Below are 19,939 nucleotides of genomic sequence, written 5' to 3'. Positions count from 1 at the left end.
AGATGTCTTAAAGTACCTAAAAGGCAGCAGCTGTGTAGAGTGAACAACTTTTTTCTCCATGTTCACGTTGAAAAGGACAAAAAAGAGTGAGCTGAAATAATGGCAGTAAAGGTAAAAGTTATACATTAGGCAAACTTTTCAGCAATAAAAGTTTAAAAAATCAAATACATGGGGGAAGTTATCGCGGCTTCAACATTGATGTGCTTGAGAACATTCCCACTGGTACGTACTCCTCTAGTATTAATGTATTCCATAGAAACTCATTTGTCTTTCAGCATCACGCCTGTTTTATTTTGTTTTGTTTTACCAAATCAGCACTAGTTTTAGTATCAATTTCACACTGGTGATGAACTACAGGATCCTTACTACTTTCAAAATGCTATTATGAAAGAAAATGAGTATACCATATATGTTGAGCTAAGCATTTATTGTTAGTCTAGTTAGTGCTTTAACAGCCTGAAGGTCTAAATTATCTAATTAATATAGAAAAACATCATTAATAATACAGTTTAATTGCTGTGTGAGAAAGCTTTCTGGGCAGGAACAACCTCAGGTTCCAGTATGGGGAATGACCTGTTAGAGAGCAGTGTAGGGGAAAGGGACCTGGGGGTCCTGGTGGACAGCAGGATGATCATGAGCCAGCACTGTGCCCTTGTGGCCAGGAAGGCCAATGGCATCCTCGGGTGTATTAGAAGGGGGTTGGTTAGTAGGTCAAGAGAGGTTCTCCTTCCCCTCTACTCTGCCCTGGTGAGACCACATCTGAAATATTGTGTCCATTTCTGGGCCCCTCAGTTCAAGGACAGGGAACTGCTGAAGAGAGTCCAGCACAGAGCCACAAAGATGATAAAGGGAGTGGAGCATCTCCCTTATGAGGAAAGGCTGAGGGAGCTGGGTCTCTTTAGGTTGGTGAAGAGGAGACTGAGGTGTGACCTTATTAATGTTTATAAATATGTAAAGGGTGAGTGTCATGAGGATGGAGCCAGGCTCTTCTCGGTGACAACCAATGATAGGACAAGGGGCAATGGGTATAAACTGGAACACAGGAGGTTCCATTTAAATTTGAGAAGAAACTTCTTCTCAGTGAGGGTGACAGAGCACTGGAATAGGCTGCCCAGGGGGGTTGTGGAGTCTCCTTCTCTGGAGACATTCAAAACCCGCCTGGACACATTCCTGTGTAACCTCATCTAGGTGTTCCTGCTCTGGCAGAGGGATTGGACTAGGTGATCTTTTGAGGTCCCTTCCAATCCCTAACATTCCATGAATCTGTAATATCTACCCTTTTTCTATGTTTTCTTCCTTCCAAACTGGGGCCCTAGGAGATCCTAGGAAGAAATGGATTCAAATCTGCTTCTAGAAGAAATGATGAAGTGGTCCATCATTTCATTTTTTTAGGTGGACTTGAGCCTTGGGTGTATTTGGCTTTATGATTTCCCTGGCATCTGAAATCTTCCATTGTTATAAAATGAAATCTGTCTTGCTAGTGGTGTCTGTATTTGGTTTATGTGATAAGGTTTTGGTAGCAGGGGGCTGCATATGTGGCCTCTCTGAGAAGAGATTGGGGGTGGGCAGCCCCATGCTGGACTGAGTTGATTCCACACAGTTCTAAAATGGATCTTTCGTTGAGCCCATCAGCAAAGCTGGTGGCCCCTCTGTGATAACATATGTCAGAAAGTATAAAAAATGCTGTACAGCAACTGTGAGAGAGAGGAATGAGAAAAATAGCAGATAGAGAACCATGCAGACATGAAAGTGAGAGAACAGGAGGGAGAGGAGATGCTCTAAGCACTGGAGCAGAGATTCCCTTGCCACCTGTGGAAAAGACCATGGTAAAGCAGATTGTTCCCCTCGGGCCCATGTAGGACCATTTTGGAGAAGATATCCACACTGCAACCTGTGGAAGACCCCGCACCAAAGCAGGTGGATATATCCTTAAGGAAGCTACAGCTCATGGAAAGCCCATGCAGGAACAGGTGTTCTGGCAGGAACTGCATCCCATGGGGGACCCATGCAGAAACATGTTCCTGAAGGACTGTGACCCATGAAGAGGACCCATGCTGGACCAGTTGTTGAAGAACTGCAGCCCATGGGAAGGGCATATGTTGGAGAAGTTCATGAAGGACTGTACTCCATTGGAGGGACCTCACACTGGCGCAGGGAAATAGCTTGAGGGGGAAGGAGCAGGAGACAAAGTGCTATGGATCGACCACAATCCCCATTCGCTGTCCTCCTGTGCCACTTGTGGGGAGCAGGTAGAAGAGTCAGGAGTGAAGCTGAACATTGGAAGAAGGGGAGGATGGGGGGAAGGTGGTTATAATTTTGTCACTTGGCAATAAATATTCCTCAAATCAAGTCTGTTTTTCCCATGATGGTAATTGGTGAGTGTTCACCCTTTCCTTATCTCAACCCATGAACTTTTTCATCTTACTCTCTTCCCCTGTCCTGCTGAGGAGGGGCAGTGGCTTGGTGGGCCCCTGACAGCCAGCCAATTTGAACCCACAACAAAACTTCAGAAACGTAGAAAATACCTTCAGTCTCAACATTCCATTTGGTAGCTTTAACAGCACCAAGCTTTCATGATCAAGCATCATATCCAGACTAATTTTTGTGGAATTACTTGGTCCTTCCTTAGTAACACCTCAGTTAAACATCTTTAGCTAAGCTCTTGTATCTGAACATCATTAAATAAACTCTGGGAAAAGTGTTTTTGCTTTTAGGTGGAGACAAGAAAAGAACTGCAGTCCATCACTTAACTATTGGGTTTTGGTTAGTAGTCTGTTGAAACTTCAGCATCTCCCTCCTTCAGCTTGGTTTCTCCTTGAAGATCTTTGTGTAGATTTATTTTTCTTTTAATTGTGCCAATGGCATTTTCTGAATCCTAATAATTTTTCCATCCATGTGGATCTGAATTTGAGTCGGGGAGCTGTCTGAAAGATGATGTATCTATCTTTCCTTCTTTCATAGTCAGAGAGAGTGAAGTTTGATATATATCTTTTCAAGAAGGCACTGTCCAAGAAGGAAGCTGCCAATCATTGAAAGTGAGAAGTATCCACACCTATAATAGAAACCAGCTATAACATACCCAATGCCCTTGTACTGTAAGGCAAGGAATTTCTTTTAGAAAAGTCTCCATTAAATTGAAAAGTGTTGGCATTCATAGAGAAAGCAAGTTGAAGGAATCACTTTTAGCTAGTAAGGTCAGCATATCTTCTGGAAAGATGCTAAAGGTACCGTGTTGAGTTAGGTGATTAATGTGGATGTGCAGAAGATAACTTTTCAGTAGAAATATTTTTTTTTTTTTCACTACAGTGTGTGGGTACTTACTCTATATCCATCCTGTGCATTATGTTCATATTGAATATAATTTTAGATAACTAGAATTTGTGTATTTATTCTCCTTTAAGCTTGTGAGGGTTGCATTACTTTCTCTATGTCTCTCATATTTTCAGAGCACTAAAATAAGGTGTGTGTAGGACAATACTATCACAGAGTTCTTATGCTCAATTTGTTGTGGAGTATATTCTGTAGCCAAAGGTAAAGGAATTTCTGACATTTTGTAAGGTGAATTTGTGAAGAGAATAGGAGGCTTTCTTTGAAATATGTAACTTTCAAATCCACATAGCACTTTCTGAAAAAAAATTTGCAAAATACCCACATGATTAAGTGAATGAAGTCAACAGACCTGAGAACATTTAATCTCAGTAGAGCTTTTCCCTACCTGTGTGAATTCAAATTCATGTTATATTAATCACAATGTCTATGTTAACATACCTCATGGAACTACAATGTTTTTTGGTGATGGATCCTTCAAATGGGACTCGGTATAAAACTTTCATAGAGCTTATGCCAGTGTAAGACTGATGTTGATTCTTTCAGCACATTTAAACATTGTGCGGTATTCTTGCCCTTTTTCTGGACAGTTATTAATGCATCCAGAGCAAATTTTCTCCATAATTTTGCCTTTAAAGCAGAGCTAACTAATGAATATTTCAGTCCTTTTCTTTTTTTCTCCAATAAAAGATACAGTACCTACATTGAAATTGGTAGAAGAGACATTGTTTCAAGCCTGTAAATGGAAGGCACTTCACAGATGGTGAGAAGAAATGTAAGCCTGTATTGTTTTGCTGTTAAATAATGTAATTTTTCTAATCAGGATGATTTATGGAGAACAGCTATTTACTACATTCTTCCATTAAGGAAATAAAAAAAAATAATGTTAAAGATAACAACACGAATGTAGAAACCACAAAGTTCATAGAACTAGATTATCCTCACAATGACTAAAGGGTTTTTTATTTTTTTGTCAGCTCCCATTAAGGTCAATTGAAGTTGAAAGAATAAATTCTCTCATGGAGGTCTTATAAAGCTGTGCCATTTCTCCTTTTTTTCACACTTGGCCATCAATTCACTTGTCTTCTGTCTTTCTTTTTCCTCTCCAATCTCATTAGCTTGATTGCTCACCCGCCCTCCAGCCTTCTAAGAAGAAATATAGTTTTTTTCATAGAAAATCATATCTAAAAAAGATAAAGACTTTGAACTTTTAGAGAAAAATAAATTTCACCTGCAAAGATTTTCAGAAAGGACTTATTCTTTAAGATTATTTTGAAACAAGCTTTTTTCTTACCTTTTGAACAGCAGCACAGTTTTATAGTTTTTGAAGGTGAGTGCATATCAAGTTTTATTTCCACTGTGTGTGCATATGCATATATATTGGGGGGTGTGTGTGTCTATGCATGTGCAGTGTTCGTATTATATGAGTGTATTGCCTTGAGTAAGAATCATCTGTGAATTACCATGATAGTGATAACAAGTGCGTAATTGCTTTCTTGGGTACAATGAAGAATGGAGTGACAGATTCTATTGACACTGATTTTTTTCTGTTTTGTTAATTCTGTCTTGAAGCATTTTTATTAATTAAGTGCTGTCTGTATGGTTCTGAAAAATCTTTGTTCCTGTAGTAAAACAGTATTAAAATTCAGGTTTTGTGTAATACATACATATACATAGTTATTACTAACTAGCATGTGTTTCAACTGACATAAAGTTTATTTCTCTAAAACAAAACATAAGTTTTTTTCAAAACTATGTTACTTTGTCATGAATAAGGTCAGTGGAAGAAAGGCTGCAAAACTAACAAGCCTGGAAAGTGGCCATGAATTTAATCATGAGAAAGCATTGGCTCCAGAGGCAAAGTAATTCAAAACATAGTTTATGCTGACTGAAAGTACAGGAAAAATCAGAGGAGTTCTGATTCATTGCTTTGTTTTTTTCCTGCCCTGAAAAATGAAATAAAAATGCAAGGAGTTTTTCTGGGGTTTGGTTAGTTTTGTCATGTTTGTTTGTTGTTTTTCTTTTTGCTTTGTTTTTGGTGTTTAGTGTCAGTGAATTATAGTATAGAGATACATGTTTATACAGATATATATCTTTGTTTAATACTCAAATGTTTATTCTTACTGCTTTTATTTTGATATATCATCCTTAGAGGTCTCCATGATACGCAGTAAAATACTAAAGAATGTATTATTGTTGTGTTTATTATATCAAATAAGTCACCTCTGAAGAGAGAGATTTGGGCTTTGCATAGCCTCGTGGGTTTTTTTAGAAAAGAAGGAATTTTCTTCAAAATATTGCTGTATTTACGTACCATATCATTAAAAATCTCCCACTTCAAAAGTTAAAAACAGTGACAGCTATTAAAAACAGTATATCCTTTCTGTCAGAATAATTTTACACAACAGATGCTGCAGTTACACAACTCTTTCATGCTTGAAACATTATTATATGTTTTGGTTTCCTAAAGGATCCCAAAGTGCTAGTTATGTCATACTTTCCTTTGAATTACTTGTGCAGCCATCATTATGGCACAATATTGTCCACAGTAATGTTGCAAAACAGTTAAGCAGAAGGAGGTAGGAAAATCACTTTTGGCTGGCTAGAAGTTGAAGTGTTTTCTCATTTTCTGTTGTGGCAAAGTTTAGAAATAACATTCCTAAGCTATTTTGCTTGGTACTTTACAGGCATGGAAACAAAAGAAAGCCTAAGATGGAGAATGCTTACAGTCTCACTTGGTGAACTGTACTAACAAAGAAATTGAATTTAACTATTTGTTGTTGTTACTTACACTGTTAAAGCTTTTTCAGTAGTAAGTCAACACTTTAGGTAGTATTCGTGGATTTTAAGATCATCACACAATGTGATGTCCTCAACAGTATTGGATGCAAATATTGATTACCCTAAATGCAATAGCAGGGCTGAGGGAAATATTTTTACTAAGAACAGGTTTTAATTTAGGCTTGAATAGTTGGTCTTGTTTCATAGTTCTGCATTTTTGTTTTTAATAATCCTTGCATGCTGGGATTTTGTTGCCATAGAAATATGAGCTTTTTTAGTTTTACAAAATTACGCAAAATCTTTTTCTTGCTAAAATATTCATGTAGGAGTACAGCCAGAGATGAGAGGATAAGGGTCGTTTCTTGTATCTTAATGGAACTGAACACTGACATAAATATTCTAGTTAGTATTTCATTCTAATATTACAGGAGGGCATTTGTTGATATATCTGCTGTAATTATGATTTGTCCCCTTGGAACCAAAGACCATGGAACTGGGAGATGAACATTTAATCAGTAAAATTAATAATTACTTTCAGTTATGAGGTTGTTGACAGCTACAAGACCAGCAGTAAACTGTTGTTATTTAGAAACATTTGATGAGGATATATTATCTAGAAACGTCTCAGAGTTGATGCTCAAGTAGTAGTTTGATTTCCATATCACTAGTAGTCGGAACTATCTTCACAGTTTAATTTGTATTTTTATCCAGACCTACACCCTTCAGCCACTCTGACACTGCTAAATTGGTGCTTATAAAGATGAGAGCAGCTGTTGCAAAAAAAACTAGTCAACAGCTGATGAGTTTGTGTTGGCTGTATTTTTCCCCTCTGCAGTTTAACTGTATTAAGTTAGTGAAAAGTGTCTGCAATTTTGATGACATATGAAGTTATTTTTTTTGAGTTTCCCTCTATGACAAGTGTCTGATGTATTATGCTATGGTGTCACAACTTCTGACATATTTTTGCCAGACTGGGACACTTCCAAAGACTGAGATTTACTTGCCACCACAGCAATAGGCATGAGCAGTAACTGTACATTAATTACAGTTACCATATCACTATTGGAAGAATATATACCCGACTTTGTTTTCGAATGCTTGATCTAGTTACAGCAGTTTGGAGAACAGTGGTTGGGAAAGCACAGTCATGGAGGGACTTTCATAATAAAGCAAAGGAGGAACAAGAAAGTGAGTAGCCATACTAAGGTTATGTGCTGCGATTTCTATGGTTAAGTAACTATAGCAAAGTAATCATATATTCTAAATTTTGTAAAAGCTTATCATTAACAAAGTGGATTTTAGACTTCAGGAATGGCTGGTCAGACAGTTGTGTTTCTCTTTTCTAGTGAGAGGAATTACAGCTGGGAATAACGGTAGAGATTTGAGAATTTGTAGAGTAAATGTCTACATTCATGAGGACATTTCAGGAAACTGCATATAATCTTATTGTGCAAATTTTTTTAATCAATCACTGATTCCATTATTTTTTCAGTGCTAATTTCAGAAGTAGCTGCTACTCAACATAAGTAGAAGTGGTGGCACAGGGCTCACAGGAGAGCTATGTCCTTTATTTCCCATCTTCCTTAGGAACTGAGATTTATTCAATTTTTCCTTTTAGAGTTACATGATATCATTTAATGTTTTGATATTATGTACTAAACACAATTAATTGTTGCATTTTATTTAGACATTTAGTTTTTCTTTGCTTCCAAATACTGCATCTAGTGCATCCGAAGAAGAAGAGAACCAGGGTTATGAAATGGTAATCTTAATGCAGTATCTCAGTAACAGTGAGTATATCAGTGAGTTTGTGCTATAATTTAGAAAATCCATATATAAGAAGCTTCTTATTGAATTCTTCAATATTTTCCTATTAAATGTTTCTTATTATAGCAGATACATTGAATTAAAATAATTGGGTGAGATTTTAACTGGTCTCCATCACATGTGACAAACTATTTTAAGTATGAAGGGCTTGGAAATAAGTATCAGTTTGTCACACTCAGGATGGCAAGAGTTATCAAGCACTTTACAAAAATGATACCTTGCATCTTCTGGAGCAAGAAGGAAAAGGCAGCAGTACCAAAACTGAAAAAGCTTTAAATTGTCCAATTAAACTTGATTTACTGGTATTCTAGCAAAAACGAGGGATGCTTAAAAAGGATGATTAAGGAGATACTTACTAGAATATAATGCCTTCCCCTTTTGATGTTCTTTCTTCCTTCATGTTTCCATTGTGTTTGAATTTGGAAACACATGATATTTCTCTGATAGGCACCAGTGTTTTCGTTCTACTGCCTAGTAATCAGATCACAGAATCACAGAATGTTTGGGATTGGAAGGAACCTCAAAAGATCATCTAGTCCAATCCCTCTGCCAGAGCAGGAACACCTAGATGAGGTTAACAGGAAAGTGTCCAGGCAGGTTTTGAATGTCTCCGGAGAAGAAGACTCCACAACCTCCCTGGGCAGCCTGTTCCAGTGCTCTGTCACCCTCACTGAGAAGAAGTTTCTTCTCAAATTTAAGTGGAACCTCTTGTGTTCCAGTTTGAACCCAATACCCCTTGTCCTACTGTTGGTTGTCACCGAGAAGAGCCTGGCTCCATCCTCGTGACACTCACCCTTTATATATCTGTAAACATTAATAAGGTCACCCCTCAGTCTCCTCCAAGCTAAAGAGACCCAGCTCTCTCAGCCTTTCCTCATAAGGGAGATGCTCCACTCCCTTAATCATCTTTGTTGCACTGTACTGGACTCTCTCCAGCAGTTCCCTGTCCTTCTTGAACTGATGCAGTGTACAGACTTTGCTGTAGCTGAGACTAATACATGTTCTGGAAGAGATCCCAGTTTCTCGAATATTGTTATAAAATATATGAGAGCGACATGCTAAAGGTACATATGAAGTACAATTTTGTGGAGTTTTGGTCACTTCTTATCAGTTGTGCTTGCTTTATGGATAGGTGTTATTTGTCTTTTAATCAGAGAAGACTTTTCCTTGGGGAAGACAGTTAAAACCACAGATTTAATGGTTCTTTTCATTGCTAGGAAACTGTGAAATATTCAGATTTATTGTGAATGTGTTGTTCCGTTACCCAGTGTGTGAAGAAAGAAGATCTTACAGAATGAGTTTTTAAGGCTTTTTTGTTTGAGTATTCCACAAAGGTTGTTCGAGGTAGAGCAAATAAATGTTCTTTCTTTGATATACTTTGTATCTTGCTCTTTGATTTCTTAGCATGTATCTTAGACATCGGGGAGCATTCTGTGATTAGATAAGTGCCTACACTGATTAAAACTCCTTTATCTTTGGCTTAACTCTGCCTTTACGTAGGATCAGCAGAGGAAATACTGAAAATTAAAGAGACTGTATCATAATATTCTTCATAGTATTCCAGAAAATAATTACTTGGAAATCTTCTTACAGTGTGACTTGGTTATCAGAGTGGTCTGTTTCAAGTCCTGTTTCCCCTGTGAGTGCTTCAGTGTTGCAGAGAAACACACACAGTAAACAACTGAACCAAGCAACATAGTGGCCAGGCTACTTTATATAAGTTTATTCTGTCCTGTTTCAGTGAACTTCTCTGGAACAGTATTCTGAATAAATGAATTTAGGTAGAATGTAGCACCAATTTATACAATTCTATAGAAGAATTCTGAGTGTTCTTCAAGCAGGGAAGCTGTAGGAGTCTGAACTAGCTTGGACAGAGTTGAGTAAACTCTGAGTGGTAGGGAGTTGGAGGAACGAGTCTATTCTTTCAGGGGAAAAAATTCAACTTCCCTATGAAGAAAACTGGCATTTTTTTAAAGCTCACCAGAACTATACTGTCATTCAAATGGAACATGATTATTCTGCTTCCCGCTTTATCTGAAATATTACTATAATGCCTCAGAAGAGCTTTTATATCCTATCTAAATTCAGGTCTGTCTAAGAGAGGAGAATCTATTTAATCTCTAATTGGATCTTGTGCAAAACTAAAACATGCAATCTTTACTGAGAGCTATTACTAAATGAATAAAAGTTCGATGTTTTCTTGGTGATGGTTCTATCAGAATTCTTTCCTAGTCCTTACCTTCCCTCATTCTACAACCAACATGAAGCCTGGACCAGAAAAACTCAATTAAATATTGTTAATTTACAGCCAGTACTTTTTTGTAAAGAAAACAACAATCCAGATGAGAGCTGGATTAACAATGCAATATTTCCTTAAGTATAAGTAAATTAAGCTGGGAAAAGCAGCCCTTTATCTATTCCGTTCTGCATTGAGTTGGCTGACTAGAAGAACTGGAATACACTTAGGCATTGGGTAAGGTGGTACATTGCCTGTTTAGCACCTTGTCAAATCATATCACAGCTGCATAGGTGCCAATCAATTATGGACTAAATTGATCACCACCAAGAAACTGGGAGCAATCTTATTTTTTAAAGGGTTTCCTTCACATAGTCAGTGCTGATGTTCCAGTGGCAGATATCTCTATATTTGCTGAAATCTGTGTCATAAAATAAACGAGTACCTAGAGAGTTTGTGAAGGTGAAAGAGTCCAAATAAACGTCAACATTTTATTGCAGTTCTATTTCATGGACTTTCAAGAAGGCTAGCAGGGAATGTTAAACTGTATATAATATGATTTCATTACCTTCAAGTACTGTATCTAGTGGTAGATATTTCCACCAGGAATATGACAGAGCCACTGGAAAACTGAATGACCATCTGTGTCATTTCTCATAATCATGACAGCAAGCAAAAGAACGTTCACAGGCATATCAGAAAACAAATGGGGGGTTTGTTTGTTTTGGGGATGTCTTTTGGAATAAGAGAACATTTTTATCTCTTAGAACTTTGAGTTACAATCAGCATCTTGCTGCGAGACACTTCCTTGGTTTTGTATGCAGAGGTATGTATACTGGCTTTCTCCGCTGAAATATTCTGCTAATTCATGTTTTTAAGGTTTTTTTTCTTTTTTTTCTTTTTTTTTTTTTTAGTATCTTTTTTTTCACTTGGTATAGTTCTAACTCTATGTCTATGTAAACAATAATTAATATCAAGCAGGGTTCATGTTTCCAAAAGAATTTCACTTTTCCATAGCTGTACTGCGGCTGTATTGGTCTAATAAAAATATAAACTCTCTCTGTGATGCTTATCTTTCCAATACAATGTGTCAGTGTCTGTATTTCTGCTAGAACCACTAACAGTGAAGATGGAAAAGATTGTCCAACTTCTTGAAATTAGTTGATGCCTTTTATTTCACTAATGTATAAAGTCTGGTGGTTTATGAGTATTGGTTTAAATATACTTCGTTGAAATAATACATTTTGCTTTTGAAAGTGTCATATTCTTTTGGGTTAGGCCTGAGATCGAAGCCTCTCTGAGTTCCATTCTGATATAGATTTTACTACTAAACATGTGATCGAGGTGCATACGTTTCATTTCAATAATACACTTGCTGTGTGATTATTTATTTGTGAAATTTATTTTATGCCTTCCAAGTTATTTTTAAAATATAAGTACAAAGTGAAGTGACTTGAAAGTCGTTCATCGGTGGGGAAACCATAGACTGACCACTTTCTAGATCCCTTTGACTATACAAAGGACTTCTTTCAGTTGTCTACATGTAGCCACATAGTGTCACATCAGATGCCCCAGTATATTCCATTTGGCTTCCACTCAAGAGGATCATGGTCATCTAATTCACAAACAGGCAACTATATTTAGATGCACTAATCACAAGCTGAGTCTCTTCCTAGCTGACAGAAGAGCATTTTACTGATTAATGAGAAGGGATTGTAAACAGCACCCTGTTTAGTGTAGGTAGCTCCTGATCTTCTGAAGTTACATTTGGCAGATGTTGTTTTGAAGAAATGAGGCGACCTCTATTGTAGTGGAGTAAGTGCTCAAATTTTATAGGCAGCTACAAGAGACATTGGAGAAGGAAAGTGTGGATCACCAAATGATTTAAGAATAAGAAGGGTTATAAAAGCTGTATAAGAAAGAGGTACTCTTCAATGACATTAGCAGGAGAGATCCTGACAGCTTGCCTCAGAAAAGCATTGACAGCAGACTGACCAAGTGGAGGAAGAGAGAGACTTCCAGAATTTGATTTCCATATAAAGAAATTCTCCTCATCTGTGGCTGTGCGAATATTTGTAGCAATGCTGTTTGTTTTCGATGCTATAAATATTTGTGCTTTAGTATCACTTGTCTTGATTTAAAAATTATTTTAGTACGACAGGCATAACATTAAGGCATGCTTTACATAAGGTAGTACTGAGCACTTCCTCCTACCCTCCATTTTTCTTCCTGTTGAGAATGGGCATTAGTTCACAGGAAAGGACCCATCTCTCCTGCTTCAGAGGATTTTGGCTGACCCAGAATGCAACTGCCAGGATGTTGCAATCAATCTTGTCTGCTCTCTGGTTGTATCCTTCAAAATCATGTAACGTAATAGTAGAAGTACAGTTAACCAATCAAAAAAATTATCTGCCAGAAACTTGGTGAATTAGAATTAGATAGGTGTGATTTCTCTCTCCTATACTTGTAATTCTTGGGGAGCCTGTGACTTTTCTTGAACATGTAGATTCTGCCTCCTGAGCTGAGAAGAAATATTTGATGTATCAATCTAAAAACAGGTGGGAGAGATAAAGGAAATTCTGTGGAACTTCCTTGACGTTTTTAGTCAGCTATTCTTGTCTCAACAATACATGCCAGCAAGGCAAAATTTTATGCTCTGTTCTCTTTGGTGTTGATATGGCCTGGGATGACAGTCCTTGAGGTAGAACTCTGAATCATTGGGTGATACAGAGAACAGTGTCAAAATGAAGGGATCTCACCGGTGCCCAACTTCTGCATCACCCTTATATTCAAAGTTCAGTGAAAAGTATTTTTTGCACGAGATAAGATATAATTGTTCGTAAAGCACAGGGACTGACCTCTGAATTATTTTGCCTGTGAGTGAGCTTGTACTTAAAATATACGAAGAAAAGAAATAATATTTATCAGCAATGGCAGACGGAAGTAGTACTTTCTGTTTTATTTGGGTTTTTTCCAATCTACTTTGATATTATACAGCAGACAGGATAAATATATATATTCTGAACTACAGGGTACTCCAACAAGTGCCATTTGGGGACCTTGACTTCACTGTGCGATCCTGTTTGTGATATGCAAATCTTGCCAGCGGCAGCTGCAAATTTCAGACTGCTGTGGCTAGTAGAGACCTCAGGAGACTTCTTAGTCGTATTCCAACTCTTAGGCATCATACCTAGAGTATCATCTCTGACATGTTTGAACTGCTGTTAAACATTTAATGAAGGAATTCAATAGCATTTTCAAGTTGCTTGATATGTTTTTGACCATCCTTACAGTCAGAAAGCTTTCCATATGCTCAAGGTGAATCTTCTTGCTTTCCCTGCAGCTGTCAGAGGAAAATAAAAATTACATTTCATTTTTCCAGTCTTTTGTGTTTTGGTAAACTATTTTCCTGTTGCCTCTTAGCGTTCTCTTTTCTGGACTAGTCAAACCCACCCTTTTCCTCTAGTGTTTTGTGATGGTTACATATAGAAGTCCATAATCCATTCTGGTTCCTTTCTCTAAACTATTATCTAACTATTATCTGTTTGTCTGCTCCTTTTCAACAGATTTTTGGTCAAAGTCTGCATTGTTGATTTGTTTTCTGTCTGCATTTATTTTGAATCAGAACCGTTCCTTTCTATTTTTTTTTTTTTTTTTTTTGTTAATTTTTTTTTTTCCCTTTTCTGTATAGCTTATCCATTCCCTGTGTTGGATTTTCATTTAATAAAGTAAGGTTATGCAGTTGGGAAAAAGTAAAACCTGTTGTGGTGCATAATTATTATAGGTTGCCTGAAACCATACAGTCTTTGTCTTTGCATTGTTTTCACTTTCTTGAATCATTGTAGTCTAAACTTGAAACTGAAATTATAAAATTCTGCAAAAGTTACTCTTTTTAAATGTTTCTCTAAAGCTAAAAGCATTTCTGTGTATGTCTTGCAGCATTTTGAATATATAAATTTTCCACATTTCTTTTACATTTATAAACCAGTGTTTAGCCTTGACTGCAGGCAAAACAAAAATGCTGTAAAAGGTATGTCTATGGAAAAAAAAGTATTTTCATGTTGTTACACTCAAGGCTGAATGTAGTTGCATTGGTCCTAACAGGTTTGTGTACTATGTATATGTTCAGTGCTGATGTTTGCTGATGACACTAAACTAGCAGGAGCTGTGGATTCCCTTGAGGATAGGGAGGCTTTACAGAGACATCTGGATAGACTAAAGAGCTAGGCAATCACCAGCCATATAAAATCTAACAAGTGCAAGTGCCAGACTCTGCACCTGAGACAGGGTAGTCCTGCTTGTACATACAAATTGGGAACAAAAGGCTGGAGAGCAGTACCATGGAAAGAGATCTGAGGGGTTTGGGTTAATGGCAAGTTGAACATGAGCTAACAGTGCCCTGACAGCCAAAGGAGCCAACCATGTCCTGGGGTGCATCAAACACAGCATTGCCAGCTGGGCGAGGGAGGTGATTATCCCGCTCTGCTCTGCACTGGTGTGGCCTCACCTGAAGCACTGTGTGCAGTTCTGGGCATCTCAATATAAGAAATACATGAAATTAGTAGTGTGTCCAGAGGAGGGTGACAAAGATGGTGAAAGTTCTTGAGGGCAAGACTTACAAGGAGTGGCTGAGGTCACTTGATTTGTTCATCTTGGATAAGAGAAGGCTGAGGGGTGACGTCATCACAGTCTACAGCTTCCTCAAGGAGGGCAGTGGAGGGAGAGGTGCTGATTTCCTCTCTCTGGTGACCATCAATGGGACACGAGGAAACTGAATGAAGCTGCATCAGAGGAAGTTTAGACTGGACATTAGGAAAAGATTCTTCACTGAGAGGGTGGTTGGTCACTGGAACAGGCTCCCTAGGGAAGTGGTCCCAGCACCAAGGTCAAGGAGCATTTGGACAATGCTCTTAGTCCTGTGGTTTAGTTTTAAATAGTCCTATGGGGAGCAGAGAGTTGGACTCCATGATCTTTATAGTTCCATTCTGACTTGAGATATTCTATGATTCTATAATCTTATGATTCTGTGATCCAAGCTTTGGATTATGAATTGGAGTGAATTTTCTGGCTTTAACTTAGCAATTAGCTGTACAGCCTCAGATGCAGTTTATGGATTTTTATACCTTTGTGGATAATTCAAAATCAGTTGATGTCCATGCCTTAAAAGTGGGACTTTTTTTCTTCCCTTAAATTAGAAGCATTAAAAAATAATGAAGTTGATTACTTTCACTGCTTTCTGTTACTGTGTGCAAAACCATCTAGTGTGATAAACAAGAGGTGGCACATTATGTCCTTGGGAATAACGAGATTATTCTCTTTGTAGAAGAATCATGAATTTGCTCTGTGGTCAGCAGTATGCACTGGAAGGGCAGAAGGATCCCTGTGATTTTAATAGTACCTAAGAAGAGGCTGCCATTGCACTGAAGTATGAGGCAGATGCGTTTAAAACCCGAAATACAGCTCTTGCAACCTCTGATTTACTTATGCTACTTCCAAACAATTAAAAATGAAACCCCTGTTTTTGTACTGAACTCTGTCATTCAAGTCTTCATCTTTTGATTTGCATTCTAAAAGTGATCTACTTATTCCATTTTTTCATGGAAAAGCTAGTGTCACTGCCATGGTTTTGGGCACTATAAGAGCACAGAAAAAAATATATTGGCATGACACAAAAGCCTGGTTATTGACTGCTGACAATGAAGACTGAGTCAAACTGAGAGAAAGAGCTGGGGCATTCTTTTAAAGTAAATTTATTTGACACCGTAAGAGACAATTCTTACTTTATTTTAGGCTACAGTTCATTCTAAGAAAAACATCACTGGGCTTTTTTCTTTTCTGGTAGTTTGTCCCATCAACAAAACTGAAATTATTGAATCTTCCAAAGGTTGCTAAAGCTGCTGATGTATAAGCCCAACCTAAATGAGGACCGTATAACTAAAATACACTGAAAGCCTGGTGTCAGTATCAAGTGAAAATTTGCATAAATTTCAGGTCTGGTTCTGATTACTTTGTTAGTCCATGTGTTTAAAGAATTTAAAACCTTTGATAGATATAGAAGAAAAATGTCTTAAGTGTGATTTCTAGATGGTTGAGCAAGAAGAGAAAGGTTCATAGACCTGTAATCCCCAGGTATCTGCAAACAACTTTGCGACATTAGAAGTTTGTTTCTGGAAAGTACTGACTCACAAGAAAACTGACCCGAAATGGTTAAGGCCTGTTTCCTTTCATTTAGTTGCATTTTTCTTGTCTTTTTTCTCACCAGGTAGCAGCTGCTGGAGGACATCTGAAATTTACAGTCTCCTATGATTTCACAGAGGAAGAAGAGACAGTTCAATTGATGGTTCAATCTGATGTCATCATAGAGGTAAAGTGATTGTATTTTCAGCCACCAAAAAAAAAAAAAAAATGCCTACTTCTTCAGATGTTCAGCGTGAAACCTGGTGGTTGAGGACACAAAACAGCAGGGTGCATGTACTTTCAGCTAATTTGTACTATCAGAAAATGGACACACTTTAGAGAACTAAAATCTTCGGTATCTCAAGGAGCCTCTGACAATTTTGCAGTAGCTTACAAAACTATATTGTTTCTGTTCATCAGGAAGAATGAAGGAAAAAAATACTTGGTTGTTTGAGGTAATACTTTCACATTCTTTCAGTAGACCTGTTCTTGTGCAGCTCAGCATTGTATGAAACTGCTTTTGCCTATCCATAGCCATGACACTAGATTTTAGCTGAATAACTTAAACTTTCTTTAGGACTCACTTTCAACTTTATTGGGCAAGCCAATTTCAGGATGAATGTGAATGTTATTCCTGATATTTTTATTCTCATAAAATATATTATTTAATAAATCCCATACCCCAACTGGCTGCAAATGGAACTTTTTTAGACTTTTTTCATATTTAAATGTCTCTCTGTCATGGCTTTATCTAGGGAGGTGACTTGAGAATCAGCACTCCAAAAGAGGGGATTCACCTACAGCCTTCTGAAGAGCACACTGAAGAAATTGTGCTGAAAACAGAATCATTCTCTGTGCATGGCACTGATCTTCCAGTCAGCAGGAAGGATTTCATGACTGTCCTTGCAAATGTGAAGAGGATCCTCATAAGAGCCACATACAGCAATGGGATGAATGCCATCTACAGGTAAAGGTGGGAAACTTGTATATTTGCTACAGGCAGCTTCTCAAAATACTTGTTTTCTCTCTTCAGAGAACTAAGCTGATGTAATTTAAAACACACTAAGTTATTATTGTGAAATCCATAGCATTCATTTACACTTTCAAACAGTCGTTAGTATTTTTTTTCATTTTGGGTAGGGAGGAGGAGAAGAAGCAACAGAAAGGAGCAGCCTTGTAAGAAGGTGAAAACACATGGACTGCTAAGGCATGAATGGCAGTTCTATAAATATGCTTGTTTTATGAACACTGTAATTCCCATGTATATGGTAATTCATGGAGTGCAGTAATGACATGTTGAAGTAAGAGATGATATATTGCTTAAATATTGTTTTCCCCATTTAGTGAGCATACAGAGCCAAATTAACATAGGACAAGAGAATAATATCCTAAGCTAGAAAAGTGGCTTGAGGAGAGTTTTCTATATTTTTAGTCAGTACCACACACAGAACTTGCTAATCCCAAAGCCTTTCCCTTGATTTGTGTCAGGTTGCTGCCTGGACTGCTTAAAACCACTGATTTCACATGTATTTTTCTGAGTCTTCTGATAAAATGAAAGACATGTTATATGAGATGACACAGTTGTTGTATCTCAGGGGTTGCCATGTGGTTGAACCTGTAAAGCTCTTTTTGCATTTAAAATTTTCATAAGTGCATGGGCAATACTCCAGGTGGGCTAGAAGAGAACCTCTCTCCTGATACTGTATGATACTGTCTATACATTGATAGTTAGGTGGCATAAATAACATGTTTTAAATGTGCAATAGAATTGATTGCATAGTAGTTTTCTACTGACAAGGCATGAAACCTAAATGTTCTCTAAGCCACACAGTGCTTGATTCAGCAGCATAAGCCAATTTGGAATGAAGGGAGCTAATAGCACATTAGTGATTATTTGCTGAGAGCATAGATACAGTTTTTGCTACTGTGAAATTTCATCAGCAATCCATCATTTGAATACTTAGGTAATTAAAATACTTCCTAAATTGAAAGGCTGGTTGTGTCAACAGCATACAGTTTTCTGATTGGAGCTTTTGCAGTGTACATCTTTTCCCTGCAAAAAGAGTTTGTGTTTCTTCAATCTTTCTCTTTCAGTGAGAGGTATGTATTACCTCTCTGTAAATAAGTTTGTGAATCATAACGAGCTTGAGCCCAACTGTTTCCCAATTTGCTCATTTGGTCATCAGCCTTGCTTCTTCTTGCATCCAGTTTGAGAACCTTTCATGGCACATCACCTTCTCACTCTGGTGTTAGAGGAGAGTCAAACCACCAGGTCAGAGTTCACCTCTTATGCACTATGAGCAGACCATGAGAAGCAGAGACTCAGCTGGGAGCTCACTGAGTGTTGTTCCTCCACTCTGTTCTCATTCAAATAAAACCAAACCAAAACAAAATAGGCAGAACTTTCCAAACTGAAGGAGCAATTTTGGGGCTGAGTAATAGGGGCTTTTATATGCTAAGCTCTTTTAAAGGAGATATGTATGATTGACATTGTTTGGGCCAAAGGTCTTACGAAGTGTTATGGTAAGTGCAAACTTCAGCTGTCAGTGGTTTACATACATTTGTGTACTGATGTTTGCATTAGAGTGAGAAGCAGAGATTTCCTACAAAAGCCACTTTGGCTAGGCAGTTAAGCTCTGTGGAGAAAGTGCATTGCTGGACATGTACTGGCTCCTGTGTGGTGGAACAGATCAGATCCTCTCTGGGTGGTGACAACACAGAGCTCAGGTCAGCACACGCATGTAAAACTGGCACAGTCTATATTTCGTGCCTTGTAAGCAAGAAGTGGCAGACCTGTCAGTAGCATGTTTGGAAGACCATGCATCACCAACTGCATCCCAGATTACTGCTTTAGCCCTTTGGCCATGTGTGGTACCTCACTGTTTTGTAGCCTTCTTCATATTCAGCCTTTGGAACATTTTTGTCATGTGTTATAGATAGCTTCCTGAAAACGTGTCTTGGAAATATTCTTCAAGAGCCCTGGGACAAATATATAATTTGTGCTTTGCAGGTTAGTAGCCACCCTCTTCTAGATGTGATGACATTACAATTGAGAAGTTTGGTCCCTTAAAGACAGGGGAAAGGGCTGAAGTAGTTTGGAAGAGTACCTTTTTTTTTTTTTTTGCTAGAAATGGTTTTGTATTACTGGTACATCTCTAGTTGTCCCTATGGTGTCTTTTACCACGGAAGAATGCAATGGTTACTGTGATTACCATCAGCATGTCCAGAAGTCTCTGAAAATAGTTTTGTTCTAAAATAAATACATTTTATTGAGTGCAGTCAGGATGCTCATTGCAGGGACAGAAGAGAGGGTGTGAAATTCCAATAGCAATTAAATGAATAGGATTTTTTGTCTTTGATTTAACAAGAGGAATCGTAGTTTCACCTGTCAGGGTAGAATTTACTGGATGCAGTTAAGTCTTCTCAGAACAGTGCGTGCTCCCAGCCACCTGATGTATTCTAGCAACAACAGTGTCTATTGTCATCCAGCCCAGTTTATGATCAGTTGTTGTAGTCATATTGCTGATTTCCATGGTACGCCCCTGTTCTAATTTTTTTATATTCTCTTTGGCTTTCACTCATGCTAAAACA

At 37.8% G+C, this 19,939-nt stretch overlaps 1 protein-coding gene across 5 annotated transcripts in view; it reads left to right on the top strand.

The window, feature by feature from the left end:
* LAMA2 (laminin subunit alpha 2) overlaps window positions 1-19,939 on the top strand; it is a 362,981-nt gene that overhangs the window by 180,624 nt on the left and 162,418 nt on the right. For all 5 annotated transcript variants that reach the window (XM_065833304.2, XM_065833299.2, XM_065833305.2 and 2 more), the window contains exons 13-14: window positions 16,434-16,535; window positions 17,104-17,315. In XM_065833304.2, coding sequence (XP_065689376.2) covers window positions 16,434-16,535; window positions 17,104-17,315 — 314 coding nt within the window. The remainder of the gene's footprint in view (window positions 1-16,433; window positions 16,536-17,103; window positions 17,316-19,939) is intronic.

The sequence above is a fragment of the Patagioenas fasciata genome, chromosome 3 (genome assembly GCF_037038585.1).
Source record: "Patagioenas fasciata isolate bPatFas1 chromosome 3, bPatFas1.hap1, whole genome shotgun sequence".
NCBI classification, from domain to species: Eukaryota; Metazoa; Chordata; class Aves; order Columbiformes; family Columbidae; genus Patagioenas; species Patagioenas fasciata.
This window is presented reverse-complemented; position numbering and strand designations above follow the sequence as displayed.